The following is a 20899-nucleotide window of genomic DNA, read 5'->3' on the forward strand; positions in this document are numbered from 1 at the left end:
CTAAAACCTGTCTGGATTTTACAGGCAATCCTCCACTTACAACCGTTCGTTCAGTGACCGTTCGACGTTACCACGGCACTGAAAAATGTAACCGAGGACCGTTTTTCACACTTACGACCGTGCAGTCCATGTGAATAAAATTCAGAGAGTTGGCCACTGGCATGTCCTTATGCCTGTTGCAGTGTCCCCGGGGTGAGGGGTGTCCAACACACGATCCCCTTTTCCGATCTTCCAATAAGCAAAGTCAAGGGGGAAGTCAGTTTCGCTTAACGACCGTGGGATACATTACTAAAATACCAACTGCGGCGATTCACTTTGCAACGGGGGCCAGGTCGTACAACAGGGCAAAAAAAATGGGGCTTTAAAAAAAATGTTTCGCTTTAGCTGCAGAAACTTTGGGGCGTCATCGCCGTCGTCAAGTTGAGGACTATCCCCCACAGGCAGTCCTCAACTTATGACCGTTTGTTTTAGCCACCTTTGGAAGTTACCACAGTGCTGGAAAAAAAAGAAGTCCTCGGACTTGCAACTGTCCCGGCGTACTACGGTCATGGAGATCTGTGACCGCGGTTGTGGTTATAAGTGGAGGACTACCTTGAAGACTTGCGACATAATTTCTGTCACTAAGCGAGGTGGTGGTAAAAGAGAGGGGGCAAGAGGTGCCGGTTGGGAAGGGAATGACTTCAAACGGTCGCTGAGCAAATGGTCATAAATCGAGGACTACCTAAAGACAACTGAATGTCCTAGTTGGAGATCCCATAAACTCTCCTTACTTCTTCCTTCCTCCTCTTCCTCTTCCTCTCCCCCCTTTGTTCTCCCTTTCTAAAACTCCTGATTTTACTCTCCCACACCCTCAGTCCTCGACTTACGCCCACAGTTGGAACCCGGATTTCCATGGCCAAGCCAGGCAGTCGCTAAACGAGCTGCATCCCATTTTAACACCTTTGGGGGGAGGGGTTTTTGCCCTGGTCATTAAACGAATCAAGCCTTCCCCCTTTGTTGGGAAAATCACATCGCTGTTAAGTAAGTCCCACGGTCGTTAAATGAATCCGGCTTCCCTCAGGGACTTGGCTGGTCAGAAGGTCGCAAAAGGGAATCGTGTGACCCCGGGACGCTGCAACCTTCATAACTACGAGTCAGTCGGTATAAAAATTTAAAAAATAAAATAAATAAATAGTTGCCAAACATCTGGATTTTGATCATGCGACCATGGGGATGCGGCGACGGTCATTAAGTGTGAAAACCGGGTCATCGATCAGTTTTTTTCAGTGCCGTTGTAACTTCAAACGGTCACTAAACAAACGGCTGTAAGTCGAGGACTACCTGTATTCATTTATTTCTCATTTGGGGTGCCGCCCTTAATTAGGCAGCTGCTCCCCTATTTCCTGCCCCCCTTTTTTTCTGAACCCTCCGGTGCCCCCCAAATATCTCCCATCCACAAATTCTGGTGCCAGTTTCGGATCTCGACACACCAACCTGTCTGGATTGCTGGGTGGGGGGTTGGGTTGGACTAGATGACCTACAAGGTCCCTTCCAACTCTGTTAGGCAATAAGCAACTCAAGCCCCCTCCCCTAAAACAGGGTCGGGTTCTCTGCTCGCAAAACCCCTCCAAGCCAGCAGGCAGCAGCCCAACAGGTAAAGTCTTCCTTGGGCTTTGCAGGCTGCATGGTGAAATCCGGCGCAAATGCCAGTCCGTCTCTCTCTTTGCACGCACGTGTGCAAAAATGCACACTCACCTGAACTTCCTCTGCCAAGACGGGTGATGAGTGGGGTCTCTACCACCCCAGGGACAGGAATGCTGGCTAGGAAACCCCCTCCCCTCCTGGCACACACACACACGTATGGCACAAAGGAGGATGACAGGATCTGCCTTCCTTCCTCGGCCCCCCCCCCCTTGGGCTCGGCTGGGTGGAGGTCTCCCTCCTTCCCTCCCCAGCCCCCAAAACCTTCGGGGTGACATCTAATCCTGGCCAGAGCGTGGGAAAATATCAGGGTTTGCGTGGAAGTCGGTGGTGGGCAGAGTTATTATTATTATTATTATTATTATTATTATTATTATTATTATTGAATAGATTAAAATAACAGAGTTGGAAGGGACCTTGGAGGTCTTCTAGTCCAACCCCCTGCTTAGGAAGGAAAAACCCTACATTACTACTACTACTACTACTACTACTACTACTACTACTACTACTATTATTATTATTATTATTATTATTATTATTATTATTATTATTATATACTTTTATTCATTAAACATGAAACTCAGTCAACTGAACATTTAAAAATGGATCTCAAATATCATTGACACATTATTATTATTATTTATTTATTTATTTATTTATTTATTTATTATTTTATTTTTATTTTATTTCAAATTTATATACCGCACCTTCTCCCAAGGGACTCAGGGCGGTGTACAGCCAGATAAAAACATATTTATTGTAAAAACATTGTATTTATTTATTTATTTATTTTATTCAATTTGTATACCGCCCTTCTCCTAGTGGACTCAGGGCGGTGCACAGCCAGAACTAAAATACATAACAATACAAAATTTAAAATTATTATTATTATTATTATTAATGCAGTTAGTCCTCAGGTTACGACCTCAACGGAGCCCAACACTTACGTTGCTAAGCGAGACACGGGTTAACTTGAGCTTTGCCCTGTTTTACGACCTTTCCTCGCCACCCTCGTGAAGGGAACGCCCGCAATTTTTAAATGAGCAACGTGGTCGTTAAGCGAATCTGGCTTCCCTACAGACGGTTGCAAAAGGGGATCGGCCGACACCCCCCCCCCTGTGAACGTCGTAAATGCGAGTTGCCAGGCGTCCGAATTTTGATCCCCTGATCCTGCGACTGTTGTTAAGTGTGAACTTCGGCCCTCAAATCGCTTTTCCCCCCCCATCCATCGTACCTTCGGACGGTCACTAAACGGACCGTGGTAAGCGGAGGACTCCGGGTAAGGGCTGGCTTCGAAGCAGCCGCGTGAGCCCTTCCTCCCCTCCTTTCCTCCAGGCAGGGTGTCCCCCCCCTCCCCAATTTCCACCCGTTCTTTTGCGGTACTGCTAAGTCAGGTTGCCTTGGCAACAGGGGAAAAATTGCATTAAAAAAACCCCCAGCTCTAGCAAAAACGAAATCGGGAGACGGCAAAACAAGACAGCCGAGTCTCCCTTTTTTGCTGATGATGATGGGGGTGGGGGTGCAGACACCCCCCCAAATCTCTTCCCCCCCGTTCTCCCCCTCTTTGCCCCCCCTCCCCTCCCCTGCCCCCCCCCCCAGCCCTTTGCAGATTCTCATCCTTGATGCTTGTTGCAGGAAAACCTCCCTCTGGGGGCCTGCCTGCCCCCTCCATCAAAGGGGTGTGAGGAAGTGGGGGGTTCCCCTGATTGGGGAGGGGGGCAGCAGAGCCCTCTTTCTCCCCCCCCAACACGCCTCTCCTGCATGGGGCGGGGGGGGGTTAGGAAAGAGAGAGAGAGAGAGAGAGAAAGCAGGGCAGGCCAGATGATTTTTGCTGACGTGAACCAAAGAAAGGCTGAGCAAGTTTACACCAGGTGAAAAATGGGTTTAATTTGGAAAAAGGGGAGGGGGCGATTGCAGGGTTGGGCTCCAGATTCAGCCTCCCCCTCCTTCTCCTTCCTGCTCTTCCTTCCTCTTCCTCCCCCTCTCCTTTTCCTTCCTGTCCTCCTTTTCCTTCTCTCTTCCTTCTCCTTTCCTCCTCCTCCCCCCTCCTCAGTCTCCTCCTTCCTCTTCTCCTCTCCTTCCTTCTCTCTTTCTTTCCTTCCTTCCTCCTCCTTCCTGTCCTCCTCTTCCTTCCTCCTTCCTCCTCTTCCATCCCTTCCTTCCTCCCCTCCTCCTCCTGCTCCTCCCCATCCTTCTTCCTTCCTCCTCTTCCTCCTTCCTCCCTCCCTCCTCCTCCTCTCCTGTCTTCCTCCTCCTCCTCCTCTTCCTTTTTCCTTCCTCCTCTTCCATCCCTTCCTTCCTCCCTTCCCCTCCTCCTCCTCCCCATCCTCCTCCTCTTCCTCCTCCTCCTCCTTCCTCCCCTCCCCTTCCCTTTTCCCGTCCTCTGAGGGGAAATAGATGTGCAGAAGACAGGATAAAATATTTTTCCAGGGTTCTTCTTCCCCCCCACCCTTTCCTTCTCCCCCTCCCACAATTCCTGCTTAGTCAAGTCAGGGGAAAAACACAGATGCGGCCCACCTCCGAAATCCCTCCCTGGTATGATATGCCATTAAAGAAACCTTGTTTGCTGCTGACTGGGAATTAGTTTGGATGTTCTCCCCCTTTAATTAAAAGTCAGCCCCTCTCCCAGATTCAGGCAGGGGGAGGGCTGGGGAAAGAGGAGAGGCAGCATAAATCTACATAAATCTGCATGGGAAAGAGGGGCCTTTAGTTTCCCTCCCCAGGAAAGGGAGAGGTGGGGTGGGGAGGGGGCTGCGGTTTTCCAAGTATTTCTAGGAAAAGTAATTAATTGGGGTCGAGGGGTGGGGGATAATTGGCAGATGAAGCCAGGGTCTCTAAAACAGGGGCTACTTTAAGACTTGTGGACTTCAACTCCCAGAATTCCCTAGCACTAATGCATTCTTTTTTTATATGTAAACCTGTTGTGGTAAACCTGCTTACTCTCTTATAATCCCTTCCTCTGCAATCTCTCTGTTCTAGGGAGTAGGAGTGGGGAAAACAGGCACGTACTGGCTGAGGAATTCTGGGAGTTGAAGTCCAGAAGTCTTAAAATCGCCAAAATTGGAGACCCCTGCCCTAAAAGGAAGTTTCCACTCAGTCGTTCTAACTCCTCCATCCCCAAAGAGTTTCCAGGGAGTCCTCGGCTTATGACCACCATTGAGCCCCGTGAACCACGGTGGTTGTTAAGCGAACCTGGTTTCCCTGTGGACTTTTGCTCGTCGGAAGGTCATCGAAGGGGATCACATGACCCCCCCCGGGACCCCCGCCACCATCATAAATACGAGATAAATATATGGTCGTAAGCGCGAGGACCGATCACAGGTCACTTTTTTCAATGCCGTAACTTTGAACGATTATAAGTGGAGGGGTTTGTTTACTCTACCCTCAAAACGCCCCCCCATTATAAGGAAATACCCCCCCCCCCCCGATTCTTCCAGCTGCAATTTGCAAAAATGTGATATAAAACAGGTTTTGGGATTCACTGTGTTTTTCCATAGCTTTAAATAAAATCAAAGCATTGCAGGGTAAATCCGGTTTATTGCTCAGGTGTGCGCAGTAGATCCCTCGAATGGACCTTTTGGGGACCCCTCCCTACCTGAACTCCTTTCAATGGGATCCAGAGGGTCTTTTTCGCAGGTTCAAGGAAGGATAGCCCCTTCCCCAGGTTGCCCAACCCCCCTCGGTGTGGGGGACGATGGGAGTTGCGGTCCAGCACATCTGGAAGGGATGAACTTGGAGGCCAGCAGAGTAGGGTGGGACATGACCTGTGAGCTATGTCCCAATCGGAGCACCCTGGGAATTACAGTTCGGAAAAGGGAAAAGCGAGAAAGACTACAATTCCCAGGATTTGGGGGGAAAGGGGGTTGCGGTGGGAGGAAAGGAACAGTAGGGCAATTGGAAAGGATGATGGGGGTGGGTCCTTGGGGGTGGGTGAGGGGCTCAGGAGTTGGTCCCAAGCCTGGAGGTCTCTCTTGCGCCTGGTTCTGCTTTTTTCCTTCTCCCCCCTCTTCTCACTAGCTTCTTGCTTTAAGGTCACCCTCCAGCATTCCCACATAAGGCAGAGAAAGGAAGGGGACCCTCTCCCCCTACTTGGCCAACGGAGCTTGGGGAGAATTTGAACCCTTCACCGCTTGGCCAACAGAGCTGGCGGGGGAAAATTCGTACCCTTCCCCCTTCCCCTGAGGTCCCCTCTGGGCCATCCAGACGTGCCCCTTGCTGGCTTCTGTATCGGTCCACCTTTCCCATCCCAGTAGGTAGTAATAATACCCATCCTCCACTGCCTTCCCTGGCTGGAGAAGGTAACAGCTTGAAGTCCTCGAACCAGGGATGAGCTGTGTTGGAAGAGTTGAAGGACCACTACTCTGCCTCTTGACCTGTGTGGAAGGCCCCAGAAAAGAGAGAGACAAATTGTGGGTGTGTATGTATGGGTCATTTTGAGGGGTCCTGGAGACCACCCAGTTTCCCATCGATTTGGATGGGTTTTTTGGGAGCGGGGCTGAGGGTTGAGACAGAGATGGAGACCTTTGTAGAAGCTTCTCCCAATTTTGAAGGCGACTACATAAACCACCCCTGTCCATCTTTCTGGGGGGCCCTTCTGGGCTTACTCCCTTCCGCAATTCGAGCAGCCTGTTTGGCCCACACTGCAGCTGCATCTACGTGTGTTGCATGCACAACTGGCCTGCAATTGTACACTATTGTACATTATTTATTAATTGTGCATTATTGGTACCCCAATAATCCAGCTTTTTCCCTAAGCAAAAGTCCCAAATTGTGGCCTCCTTTCCATTAAACCTTGGGTCTGTTCTCCCAGTGTCCTCCTGGCAGGACTGGTTAATTGAGGGGGGGTCCCCAAACGTGGCCACTTTTAAGACTTGTGGACTTCGACTCCCAGAATTCCCCAGCGGCCAGGGTTTACCAGAATTCAGCATGGATAGAGGACAAGAACAACTGTGGCTAGACTAACCTTTATCGCGTTTTTTTGAAAAGGCTTAATAGACGGAGGGAATGCAGTAGACGTAATATATCTTGAAGTCAAGGAAGTGGGAAAAAAAGAACTGGCTGGGGAATTCTGGGAGTCGAAGTCCACAAGTCTTAAAGTGGCCACAAGTTTTGAGATCTCTGGCCTAATCCTACAACGCCAGGCAGGGAATCCAAGCGGTGCAGCCTTTTCAACTCACGAATCATATGGATAAGATGTTTCCACCCCGGTTGAACGACTACCTGTTCCACCTCTTGTGAAATGCAAAGCTAGGGAGAAAAAAAAAAGGGGGTAGGATTGGAACTCGGGATCCGGGCCTTCATTTCCCACTCTTGGGGGGGTCTCCAAACGAGGCATTCCCCAAATTTTAACCGTCCGCGATCGCCCGATTTGCTTCCTCTCTAACCAACCTTTCATTTCACAGCTTCGTGCGTTTCCGTGTCGTATTTTTATTTTATTTTTTCTGGTGGGGGAAAATAAAAATAAAACAAAATAAATCGCTCTCGCACACAAGCAAACACACGTGATACGGAATTCCGGAAAATGAAACGAACGAACGAACGAACCAAAAAAAAAAATAAAAAAGAGCCAGCCCTTAAAAATTGTTTGTATTTTGCTAAAAGACAAAAATGTTTTTTTCCCTTTTTGATGCACCAAAAAAAAAAAAAAACCAATTTCTTTTTTTTTCTTGATCTTTCTCTCTCTTTTTTTCCCCCTGTCCCATTTTTCCTTTTTCTTCTTTTTTCTTGTCCATAGGTCCGCTCACGAAAAAGCGTGAGGAAGCGTCAGCTAACAATCCCACTCCAGACGAAGGTATTTTTTTCTGCATGTTTCACAATCTTGCTCTTTTTTAAAATCAGAAAAATATTTTCCTTTTTCGTTTTTGGTTTTTAACTTCTTCTTCTTTTTTTTTTTAAATAAAAACCAGAACAAATGAAATATATACGTACCGTATGAATTTTGGCCAACTCCACTCCCATTTTTTTTTCCTTTTTTTGGTCTTCTCTTCGAACTAAAAAACCCCTTCTTGTTTTGCAAAAAAACCTTCCGTTTTCACCAGTGGTTCAGTTTCCTTCTTTCTTTAGCTTTTCTTTTCTTTTTTTCTATCTCCCCATTTTTTGGGAAGGGAAAAAAAAAGGCCTTTATCCAAGTAGATCAATAGACAGAGGGGTTTAGCAGATTTTTTGCTAAAAAAAAAAAGAGAAGTGCTTTAGCTGGGTGTGGGAACAGTACAGGTAGTCCTCGACTTACGACTGCAATAGAGCCCAAAATTTTGGTTGCTGGTGGTTGTTAAGTGAGTTTTGCCTCATTTTATGACTTTTCTGGCCACTGTCGTTAAGTGAGTCACCGGTTGTTAAGTGAATCCGGGTTCCCCATTGATTGCATGACCTTGGGACACTGCAACGATCATAAATACGAGTCAGTTGCCAAGCGTCTGAATTTTGAATCATGTGACCATGAGGATGCTGCGATGGTCATAAGTGTGAAAAATGGTCATAAGTGTGAAAAACGGTCATAAGTCACTTTTTTCAGGGCCGTTGTAACTTCAAGCAGTCACTAAACAGCAGTATACATGTATAGGTAGTCCTTAACTTACCAATAATTTGTTTAGCGACCATTTGAGATTGTGACGAAAAAAGTCATATTTATTTATTATTAGACTTGTTTGCAGCATCTCTCTGGTCATGTGGTCACAATTTGAGTGTTGGCAACTGGCATGTACTTATGACAGTTGTAGCATCCCAAGGTCACGTGATCGCCCTTATGCAATCTTTCCAGGGGGCTTCTGCCAAGCGAAATCCAGCGGGGAGAGGGAAACAAGATTCGCTTAATAACCCAAACAGGAACAGGTCGTAAAATGAGGTGTGACTCACTTAATGACCTCCTCAGTTAGGGAAAAAATGGAGGTTCCACTCACCATCGTGGACATAAGTCGAGGACTGCCTGTTAAGTAAGGAGGTGAAATATTCTTTCAGCCTGTGTTTGTAATTTAAGGCGGATTTTCCTGGAGAATTAACCAAGTCAACCATGAATTTGTAAAAATAAAAAGAAAGTTTTAAAAGGAAGGGGGCAGGAAGAAGGGAAGAAAGGGGTTTGACTGGAAAGAGGAATCTCTTTTCCTTCCTGGGGACGTTCGTTCCTCATGTTTGCATCCTTGACCCAACCTGTAAACATTTCAAAGGCTTTGCGTCTGTCCTGAAGGACCAGGATAGATGCAGCATCATGGAAACCATTTTTGAGAAATTTTGGACGAAAGGGTTGTGGGTCCTGTATAGTAAAAGTGAGGGGATTGATCTGCCCACAGCACCCCACCAAAGTTGGGGTCCTGTGTGGATTGTACATCTTGAAAGAATCCAAGGCCGACTTTCCCGATGGGAATTTGCACGATGGGCTTCTTCGCCAGGTGCGTAACCGCTGGACCTGCGATTCAGAAGGAAGTTCCAATTTTCCTGGGAAATGTTTGGGTCTAGATCAGGGGTCTCCAACCTTGGCCACTTTAAGACTTGTGGACTTCAACTCCCAGAATTCCTCAGCCTGTTTTTTTCCCCCTACTACTCCTTAGAACAGAGAGATTGCAGAGGAAGGGATTCTAAGAGAGTAAGCAGGTTTACCACAATAGGTTTACGTATAAAAAAAAAGAGAATGCATTAGTGCCAGGGAATTCTGGGAGTTGAAGTCCACCTGTCTTAAACTTACCAAATACCTTAAAGTAGCCAAGACTTTAGAACAGGGCAGGATCGGGAGGAAATTCCAGCATCACACAAGGCTCCCTGCCAGGAGCAGAGTAGAATGAGCTGGTTTAGGGGCCTCGGGCTGTTTGCTTAATTGGCAACCGCCGAGGCGCTTCACCAGCAAATGTGCTGAATTTCTTTCCTGCTGGATAGGAGCAAGGGAACTTGGAGGCCCAACAGGAGGTCCTCGATTTATGGAAGGGGAATGGGGCTGCTCCAGTGGATGGGAGGGGACTGTTGAGGAAGAGTCTTCGGCTCCCTGATCTTCATCGGAAGAGGCTGGGGCTGAAGTGGGGTTTTTTTCGTAGACCAAATAGCAGGATTTCCATTGAGGTCCCCCCAGTTGAATTTGCAAAGCGCTTTTTGATACATAGATAGATAGATAGATAGATAGATAGATAGATAGATAGATAGATAGATAGACAGACAGACAGAGAGACAGACATTACAAAATGAGATTCGTCACTGAGGAAAAGGAGGGAGGGAGGAAAGAAAGCAAAAGGGAAGAAGAATGAAAGGAAGGAGAGAAATGATAGAAGATAGAAAAGAGGAAGGAAGGAGAAAAGAAAAGGGGAAGGAGGATGAAAGGAAGGAGAGGAATGAATGAAGATAAAAAAGAGGAAGGAAGAAAGGGAAGGAAGGAAGGAAAGAAGGAAGGAAGGAAGGGACAGGGAGTGAGAAGAAGGAAGGAGAAACGAAGGAAAGGAAATAAAAACTGGAAGGAAGGAAGGAAGGAAGGAAGAAAAGAGGCAGGAGGAAAGCAAAAGAAGAATGAAAGGAAGGAGAGAAATGATAGAAGATAGAAAAGAGGAAGGAAGGAAGGACACGGAGTGAGAAGAAGGAAGGAGAAAGGAAGGAAAGGAAATAAAAAGTGGAAGGAAGGAAGGAAGGATGTGGGAGTGAGAAGGAAGAAGGAAAGAAAAGGTGGAGGATGAAAGGAAGGACAGAAATGAATGAAGATAAAAGGAAGGAAGGAAGGACATGGGAGTGAGAAGAAAGAAGGAGAAAGGAATGAAGGAAAGGAAAGAAAAAGTGGAAGGAAGGAAGGAGGAAAGAAAAGGTGAAGGAGGATGAAAGGAAGGAGAGAAATGAACGAAGATTAAAAAAAGAGGAAGGAGGAAAGGAAGGAAGTTCTATTGTGGGGATGCCCCTGCCAGCTAATTCATTTTGCCCACCCGGTCCTCCAGGCCAAAGAGCCGGAGAGAAAGAACAGCTGCCAAACAAAGCCAGCCTCTCCAGGACAGGACTCGCTGGCATGGCCAGGCAGCCCAGGATAAGCCCCTAAGCACCGATTGGCTGTGCTGGTCAAGCTATACGGATTGCCCCTTACCTGGCCAGTGGGAGGGGCTTAATGATGTCACGAAGCCTTGCCAGGCCTCTTCAGCCGCAAGGGCTGATGGGATACTCTCAACAAAACCTGGGGGGGCATGCTTTACTCCCCCACCCCACCCACCCACTCTTTCCACCCCCCCCCCGGCCAAAGGGGATGATTTAACCAAGTTAGTGTGATTATGTGCTTACCCACATCACAAAAAAAGGACTTTAGAGCCAGCAATTGATGACATCAACTGGCTTGCCTCACCAGGACTAGAAACTTGATTTTCCAACTGATGATGATGAGGAGGAGGGATATTTTAGCCAGTGATTCCCCCCCCCTCTGGTTTAAGCTCTGATTTGGGGTTAATCCCACTGAATTAGATGAGAGAGGCGCTCCAGTTTCAGAGCGTGGGTGTTGTTTGTAGCATGTAGCACACAATGTGTGACGGGGCCGTGCCGCGTTTCACATCCAGAGCCCGAAAGGTGCTTTTCCGCAGGCAGGCGGGGTGGGGAGAGAAGGAGGTGGGGCTGTGAAATTTCCAAAACAAAAACCTCTCCGAAATCCAGGCGATCGCTTTGTCCTAGGATTATGGAGTTGGTGCAGCTGTGCAGGGTTTTTTTTCCCCCCTGCCTCCAAGAGATGCACAAGAGATGCTTGTGTGTTTGTGTGTATGGCTTGGATCGGGCCCTAAGCCCCCTCGCCCAAAGACCCTGGCTTAGGCCTGAGGGTCATTTGCCACTCCTCTGCCCCCCCCCAGCACTCCAGGGTGTGGTGGGAAGGCAAGAAAGGATGGAAATAAAGGAAAGGTGTTTTCTTTAAAAAAATAAAAGGTGTTAAATAGGAGTTGTGAAAGGAAGGCAAAATACACTGCCGGATATATTTCTATCCTCCTTGTCCACAGGGGTGTAATTGCCGCAGGAGAGAAGGTCCGGGAGGGTCAGCTGAGGCTTATTTCAAAATTATATGATCTGCAAAATTATTTCAGGCTGAGAGGGGAAAAAAGAGAGGATGCCGAAGAGTCTTCCCCCCTATCATTCTCTCTCTCTCTCTCTCTCTCTCTCTCTCTCTCTCTCTCTCTCTCTCTCTCTCTCTATCTCTATCTCTATCTCTATCTCTATCTCTATCTCTGTCACTGGCTTGAGGCTCCTGGATGTCAGCACTTCAAGCTGCATTTACTCTAGTGCTGACATAAGAAGGAGAAGCGGAGGCGTCTGGAAAGGGACTTTTGACTTTTCACCTACTTATTTTCCCTGGAGATAATATCCCCTAGGAGATGGGATGGGAGGGGGGAAATTCCTTTGAGCTGGAGCAGTAGGTTAGGGGTAGAGTGACTTGGAAGATGGCCAATGAGTGCAGGGGAGTGGGGAACAGAAAGGGAGGGTTTTGGGTCTGGAAGTCAGTGTTGGCTTCGATGGAGTCAGATTTAGAATGTCGTGCTTAATAAATAGGAGTTTTCCTTCAAAGACTTTGTTTGAAACGCAATTTATTTGAGACGACCTCGAAACCTGACATTGCTTTTATTAGGGCATCAGTCGGAACCCTGACAATATCTATATCTGTCCTCCATTCATCCATCCATCCATCCCATCTATCTATCCATCTTCCCTTCAACCATCCATCCATCCATTGTATCTATCTTTATCTATCTCCCCATCCATCAATCATCCCGTCTGTCCGCCTATTATATCATCTGTCTCCATCCATCCATCCACCTACCTACCTATCCAGGGGTGGGTTCTAAATTTTTTTACTACCGGTTCTGTGGGTATGGCTTATTTTGTAGGTGTGGCTTGGTGGGTAATGTGATGGTGGGCGTAGCCTTTTTTTTTTTTTTTTACTTTTAAAAGCATTTTTTTTTTAGAAGCCTCTGACGATCAGGCAACTCAGCTGGGATCAACAGAGGCTTTTAAAGGCATTTTTTTTTCTACAACCTCTTCGGCCGAAGAGGTTGTAGAAAAAATGCTTTTAAAAGACACTGATGATCCCAGCTGAGCCGCATGATCATCAGAGGCTTTTTTTTAACTTTTAAAAGCATTTTTTCAGCCGAAGAGGTTGTAGAAAAAAATGCTTTTAAAAGTAAAAAAAAAAAAAAAAAGCCTCTGATGAGGTCGGCGAGGTAAGCGAGCGGCAACTGGGCTGGGGACCGGTTTGGAGGCGTGGCCAGCCAATGTTATTACCGGTTCTCTGAACTACTACAAATTTTTACTACCGGTTCTTGCGAACCGGTGCGAACCGGGAGTAACCCACCACTGGACCTATCTATCACTGGCTTGAGGCTCCTGCTTTTATTAGGGCATCGGTCAGAAACCTGATTCATCCATCCATTCCATCTATCTATCCATCTTCCCTTCAACCATTCATCCATTCATTGTATCTATCTATCTATCTATCTATCTATCTATCTATCTATCTATCTATCTATCTCCATCCATCAATCATCCTGCCTGTCTATCTATATCATCTGTCTCCATCCATCCATCCATCCATCGCATCTATCTATCTATCTATCTATCTATCTATCTATCTATCTTATCTATGATCCCCAGTGGCGCAGTGGTTAGAATGCAGCACTGCAGGCTACTTCTGCTGATCACCGGCTGCCAGCAGCTTGGCAGATCGAATCTCATCAGGCTCAAGGTTGACTCAGCCTTCCATCCTTCTGAGGTCAGTAAATGAGGACCCAGATTATTGGGGCAAGAGGCTGACTCTGTAAACCACTTAGAGAGGGCTGGAAAGGACTGTGAAGCGGTATATGAGTCTAAGTGCTATTGCTATCTATCTATCTATCTATCTATCTATCTATCTATCTATCTATCTATCTATCATCTCTCTCTCTCTCTCCATCCATCCATCCATCCAATCTATCTAACCATTCTCTCTCCCCCCCCATTTTATTTATACACACACACACACTGTCTATCAATCTATATCTATCTATCTATTATCTCTATCATCTATCATCCATCTATCATCTATCTATCTAATATCTATTGTCTGTCTGTCTGCCTATCTATCATATCTATCTTTATCATCCATCTATCTATCTATCTATCTATCTATCTATCATCTATCTATCTATCTATCTATCTATCTATCTATCTATCTATCTATCTATTATCTCTATCTATCATCCATTTATCATCTATCTATCTAATATCTATCGTCTGCCTGCCTGCCTATCTATCATTATATCTATCATCTATCTATCAATCAATCTATCTATATCTATCTATCTATCTATCTATCTATCTATCTATCTATCTATCTATCTATCTATTATCTCTATAATATATCATCCATCTATCGTCTATCTATCTAATATCTATTGTTTGTCTGTCTGCCTATCTATCATTATATCATCTTTATCATCTATCTATCTATCTATCTATTATCTCTATCTATCATCCATTTATCATCTATCTATCTAATATCTATCGTCTGCCTGCCTGCCTATCTATCATTATATCTATCATCTATCTATCTATCTATCTATCTATCTATCTATCTATCTATCTATCTATCTTTATCTATCTATCTATCTATCTATCTATCTATCTATCTATCTACCTATCTACCTATCTACCTATCTATCTATTATCTCTATCATCCATCTATCTAATATCTATCGTCTGTCTGTCTGCCTATCTATCATTATATCATCTTTATCATCTATCTATCTATCTATCTATCTATCTATCTATCTATCTATCTATCTATATTTCTATCTATCTATCTATCTATCTATCTATCTATCTATCTATCTATCTATCTATCTATTATCTCTATAATATATCATCCATCTATCGTCTATCTATCTAATATCTATTGTTTGTCTGTCTGCCTATCTATCATTATATCTATCTTTATCATCTATCTATCTATCTATCTATCTATCTATCTATCTATCTATCTATCTATCATCTATCATTAACTCTATCTATCTATCATGTATCCACTGTCTTTATCATTTATCTACATAGATATATAAAATTGGCTGAATGTATTGATTTACAGATCAGCTACGTTTCCTTTTGAGTGGATTGAAGGAATGGGAGGAGGGGAAGTGGGGGTCAGTTGCTTTCTGCCTACTTATATCTTCATGGAAGGAGTTTCAGGTGCAGCTCTTGGGGGGTCTTTCAACCCATAAAGAAAAGTGGTCCAGGATTTTTGGTAAATTCCCAGCCATCATAGGAAGAAAAACCTTCAACCTACATACATTTTCCCATGCTAGTTTCTGAGGGGGTAACCACCTGAACAGGTGGTTAACCCTGCTCCTCCTCCCTTCACCCCCCTCCCCAAAATGGCATCACTATGGAGCAGTGTTTCTCAACCTTGGCAATTTTAAGATGGGTGGGGTTCAACTCCCAGAATTCCACAGCCAGCTGTGCCTGTTTTCCCCCCCCCATCACTCCCTGGAGAGGAGAGATTGCAGAGAAAGGGATTATAAGAGAGTAAGCAATGCATTAGTGCCAAGGAATTCTGGGAGTTGAAGCCCACCCATCTTAAACTTGCCGACTGCTGTAGATTCTTTACTCCGGATGTTAGCGGCCTCTCTGCTTCCCGACAAAATCCCAGCCTTAAAATTAGCAAACAAGGCAGAGGAGGCTCCAGTGCATCCCTCAGGTGCATACAAGGACCCATTCACACAACCAAGTCACAACATCACAGTCCTCTTCAGCTTCAGCCCCTCGCTCGAAGAGGAAGCTGGAAGTTTCAGCCGTGAATGGAACCGGAATGTGGTTTCTTTTAAAACGGTGGTTTCAGAGCAGGCCAGACTCCAAAGCCACAGTTCAATCCTGGCTTGTTGTAACAAACCACAATTTTAAAGAAACCACCCTTCTTTGAAATGGGCCGCAGAGGGCAAAATACGGTTGGCCTGAAGGAATTAATATTTCAAGTTTTCTTCAGCCATCCAAAGAAGGAGGAGCTTGCAACTTTTCCTTGATTGTATGCACAGATAGTCCTCGATTTATGACCACCATCGGGACAGAATGTCGGTTGCTAAGCAAGACGGTTGTTAAGCGAGACACCAGCTTTTATGACTCTTTTTGCTATTTGTTAAGGAAATCACTGCAGTCGTTAAGTGGATCACATGGTCATTAAGGGAATCTGGCTTCCTCTGTTGACTTTCCATGTTGTAAGCCAGCTACGACAGTCACAAATGGCGATCATGTGACCCCAGGATGTGGCAACAATCATCAATAAATGCCAGTTGCTGAGTCCCCAAATTTTGATCACGGGATCGTGAGAATGCTGTGATGGTCATAAATGTGAGGACTGACCATAAGTCACAATTTTCAGTCCCATTGTTAACCTCAAATGGTCACTAAATGAATGGTTGTAAGTCGAGGACTAACGACTGATCGTTTTTCACACTTACGACTGTTGCAGCCATGATCAAAATTCAGACACTTGGCAGACACTTGGTTCATACTTACGACGGTTGCAGCGTCCCGAGGAGGGGGGGTCATGTGATCCCCCTTTTTGCGACCTGACAAGCAAAGTCAAGGGGGAAACCTGATTCATTTAACGACCGTGTTACTCACTTTACAACTGCAGTGATTCCCTTAACCACGCTGGCAAGAAACGTCGCAGAAATGGAGCCAAATTCACCTTCGCTTAGCTACGGAAACTTTGGGCTCAATTGTGGTCGTAACTCGAGGACTGCCTGCATTGGGATTCCTTTCTCCCCCCCCACGTTTTCTGGGCAAAGCAGCCCTGATAATGAGGCGTGATGAAAATGTAGAGTGTCGGAGATGGAAGATTTGGGGAAATTCCAAGAAGCGTCTGCCTGATTAGCCTCTTCTGGAGACGATCCAGCAGAAATCCGTCCAGAACAGAAAGTGACTCGTGATGTTCTTGATGTGATGTGGCCCGAACGTTTTATCTAATGGATGGAGATCTTGGGATCCTCCCCGTCACTCTCCTCAAGTGACACTGAAGGTGGGTGGACTTCAACTCCCAGAATTCCCCAGCCAGCCATGCCTGTTTTTTCCCTCCTATCCCCTAAAGCGGAGAGATTGCAGAGGAAGGGATTAGAAGAGAGTAAACTGGATCAAAAGGAATGCATTAGTGCCGGGGGAATTCTAGGAGTTGAAGTCCACCCGTCACTCTCCATTTTGAGATTCTACCGAAGGACTATTGTTGGGGAACTTGGTGCCCAGTTTTAGGAAGTCTTCTTGCCTCTGTGTTGGTCCAGCTTGCTCAACATTGCTTCAGAAGGCATCAAGGAAGAACAATGGGGATGAAACCATACATAGAGAAGGTGACCTGAAACTCATGTCAGGTCAGAGTTAAGCGCTGAATGTTTTAATGACAACATTAAAACATCTGGTTTCCATCTGATACCCACAAGGGGAGGATGTCTCCCCAACAGATGTTTGCAGAAGTGGGATGCTTCTCCTACCTAGGAAGATGTTCTTTTTGGTCTCTTCTATTGTCACATGGGGGCAACTGAAGACCCCTCCCATTAATGACTTAACAGAATTAGAAGACAACTGAAAGCAGATATGAGATCCTCTATACCAGGGGTCTCCAACCTTGGTAACTTGTGGACTTCAACTCCCAGAATTCCCTAGCACTAATGCATTCTTTTTTTAATATGTAAACCTATTGTGGCCTGCTTACTCTCTTATAATCCCTTCCTCTGCAATCTCTGGGAGTTGAAGTCCACAAGCCTTAAAGTTACCAAGGTTGGAGACCCCTGCTTTAAACGAGAGTGTCCGCTTCCTTACCTAAGTTCTCGAGATGTTTCAGCTCCCAAAAATCAGTTCCTACTTAGGTTCTACAAGGAGAAGAATAAGAGAGTTTGAGTTGACTCAAGGATTCTCCGAGGTGTGACTGTTTTTGGAAATGTGCTGGCTTGGGAAAGGCGCATTGGGTTGTTTTTATGGTTCTGGAAGGACGCCAAATTTCCCACCTACACATCTTCTGGGGATTAGTTCACCCTTGTTTCACTCCTGCTGGGAAAACACCCTTGCAGTCTGCTGGATACATAGAATAGTGATGCCTTCCAGATGTTTGGGGACTTCTGGTTGAGGATCCCGAGAGTTTCAGGCACCACATGCCATGTGGGGAGGGGCCTAGTTGAGAATGAATGAAGAGTCTGTACAACGTGAACGAGTTAGGTAGACATTAGAACCATCCTTAACAGCATAACAGATTTGGAAGGGACCTTGGACCTTCTTAAAAACTTCCAGGGATGGAGCACCCATAATTTCTGGTGGCGAGTCATTCCACTGGTCAATTGTCCTCACTGTTGGGAAGCTTCTCCTTAGTTCTAGGTTGATTCTCTCCTTGATTAATTTCCACCCGTTGGTTCTTGTCCTGCCGTCAGGGGCTTTGGAGAATAAATTGACCCCCTCTTCTTTGGGGGCAGCCCCTCAGATACTGGAATAATGCTATCATGTCCCCCCTAATCCTTTTTTAAATTAAATTAGACACACCCAATTCGTGCAACTGTTGGGTATGGCTAATCCAGGATTTTTACCCCTGAAGATGATGATGATGATGGCTTAGAGCAGTGTTTCTCAACCTTGGAAGCTTGAAGATGGGTGGACTTCAACTCCCAGAATCCCCCAGCCAGCAGCGCTGGCTGGGGGATTCTGGGAGTTGAAGTCCACCCATCTTCAAGCTACCAAGGTTGAGAAACACTGCCTTAGAGCAAGGTTTATCAACCTTGGCAACTTGTAAAATGGTTTGGATTTCATCTCCCAGAATTCCCCAGCCAGCCATACATGTTTTTCTCTACCTCCTAGAGCAGAGAGACTGCAGAGGAAGGGATCACAAAAGACTAAGCGTGCCACAATGGGTATACATATCAAAAGGAATGGATCTATGCCAGGGAATTCTGGGAGTTGAAATCCCATGCATCTTCCAAGTTACTAAGGTTGAAAAAAACCCGGCCTAACCTGTATTTGGTGTACGAGGAATTCTGGGAATAATCTTTGAAATCGAACGTAGAAGACAGTTGGTAAGGATGCGTTGAGCGATGTGTATACTGTGGTGGTAGGAAATATAGCCCATAAATAAAATTTGATTTAACTATAATTCAAATGACATGCAATTCATTGTGTACAATTAATACCATCATTCACCGTCCCGCATCATTAATATGGTTGGATAACAAGTTTTGGGGAGGTTCTGGGAGCTAGCTCAGCCATTTTTTATTTATTTATTTATTTATTTAATCAAATTTCTATACCGCCCTACTCCCGAAGGACTCAGGGCGGTGAACAGCCAAGATAAAATACAGATAATACAAATATTAAAAATCCCTTAAAATTATTAAATATTTTGGCCGAAACACAGATTAAAACACCCAATTTATAAAATCACGAATTAAAAAATTTAAAAAATTTAAAAGAGGGGAGTTAGGCCAGGCCAGCTTGCTGAAATAGAAAAGTTTTGAGAGCTAGTTTTTTAGAGGTCCTCCTGCCCCATGGTGCATGAGAGGAAGTGGGCACTGCCAAGTCTCATGGGGTAAAGGAAAACAACCCATGGCATGCTTAACTGAACAGGGAATATTATGCTCGAAGGGACCCCAGAGATCTTCTAGTCCAATCTCCTCAAATCAAGACAGGAGGCATTAAGCAGCAGGGAGAAAGTGATAAGAAAGTTAATTTTAACTGCAAACAGCCGGTGGAAAAAGGAAGGGAGAAGGAAGGTTGAAGAGGGAGGGGGAGGGAGGAAGGGAGGGAAAGTGGCAGGGAGCAAAGGAGAGAGGATGGAAGAGAAAGAATGGGATGGAGAGATGGAGGAAGGAAGGAAGGAGAAGGAAGGAGAGGAAAGGAGTAAGGAAGGAAGGATGGAGAGGGAGGGGAGAGGGAGGAAGGGAGGGAAAGCGGGAGGAAGGATGGAAGAGAAAAGATGGGAGGGAGGAAAGGAGGGAGGGAAGGAGGAGAAGGAAGGAAAGGAGGAAGGAAGGAAGGATGGAGAGGGAGGAAGGGAGGGAAAGTGGAAGGGAGCAAGGGAGAGGATGGAAAAGAAAGGATGAGATGAAGAAGGAAGGAAGGAAGGAAGGAAGGAAGGATGGAGAGGGAGGGGAGGGAGGAAGGGAGGGAAAGTGGGAGGGAGCGAGGGAGGAAGGATGGAAGAGAAAAGATGGGAGGGAGGGAGGGAGGGAGGGAGGAAGGATGGAAGAGAAAGGATGGGAGGGAGGAAGAAAGGAAGAAGGAAGGAAGGATGAAGGGAGAGAAAGTGGAAGGGAGCAAGGGAGAGGATGGAAGAGAAAGGATGAGATGGAGAAGGAAGGAAGGAAGGAAGGAAGGAAGGAAGGAAGGAAGGAAGGAAGGAAGGAGAGGCATTTGCAAGGATCTTCCCCTGAGACAGCTGCACAGACCCCCATCAGGATGCCCAGAGACCGCTATAGGTGCCCTCATGCAGATGTGGGGGGTGTGTGCCTTTTCCTCGCCCCCCCCCGCTCCTTCCCCTCAGGAAAGACAAGGGGAGGGGCTGAGTGGAAACTGCTAATTAAGACCTCCGTGCGCCTAATTAACGCTCTCCCCTTGCACTGAATTAATTAGGCTCCTGGTTGCCATGGAAATGGGATGTGACCTAGAAACAGACGCAGGGGTTTCGGTGGGGGGGGGAGAGGGGGGCATTTGGTTGGGGGGGTTGTTGTTTCTCCCCCCTCCAAAAAAAATAGAGAGGTGGGTTTGCAGTTTGCAAGAATGCTTTGACCTGGGAACCGGTTTTCCCAATGAAGAAGGGCAAAAGTGGAGACCCCAATCAAACATCTCCAGAACATGCCGATAAGTTTGCAGCTTGGTTTATTGGAGCTTCCAACCTTTCTCTCACCCACTGCCCCCCTGCAATGCCCACCTGGCCCAGCTGCACCATCTCATCTCCACCCCACCCACCCCCGTTAACTCTTGCTGCTGACCTTCCTCACCTCCTGGCCATATTCTTCCTCCTCCTCAACTTAGGTGGAAACCCAGATCTTCTTGTCTCCTGAATTGTCCAGTTCATGATCTCTCCCCTCCCCATTGCCTCCTGCTCCAGCTCTTCCTGAGCCTCCTGCCACCCCACCCCACCGACCCCAGCCTCTCCTCTCCTGGTAGACCACCTTGGCTTCTTCTCAGGAGACTAGTTTAGGTGGTCCTCCATGCTTTGTTGGGTTGAGGGTTCCTTGGTAATGGAATGGAATGGAATGGAATGGAATGGAATGGAATGGAATAGAATAGAATAGAA

General features: G+C 46.1%; 1 protein-coding gene across 6 annotated transcripts in view; it reads left to right on the top strand.

Moving 5' to 3' along the window:
• Positions 1–20899, top strand: part of NLGN2 (neuroligin 2) — a 36583-nt gene that overhangs the window by 1050 nt on the left and 14634 nt on the right. For 2 of the 6 annotated variants that reach the window (XM_070954646.1, XM_070954647.1), the window contains exon 2: positions 7415–7471. The exons of 2 other annotated variants lie outside the window; for them this stretch is intronic. In XM_070954646.1, the coding sequence (XP_070810747.1) occupies positions 7415–7471 (57 nt within the window). Of the gene's footprint in view, positions 1–585; positions 636–7414; positions 7472–10221; positions 10262–10360; positions 10423–20899 lie in introns of all 6 variants that reach the window. 2 more of the 6 variants (XM_070954650.1, XM_070954648.1) reach the window with 2 other exon arrangements.

The sequence above is a fragment of the Pituophis catenifer genome, unplaced genomic scaffold (genome assembly GCF_029215685.1).
Source record: "Pituophis catenifer annectens isolate HBS135680 unplaced genomic scaffold, rPitCat1.0.hap2 SCAF_15, whole genome shotgun sequence".
Lineage (NCBI taxonomy): Eukaryota > Metazoa > Chordata > Lepidosauria > Squamata > Colubridae > Pituophis > Pituophis catenifer.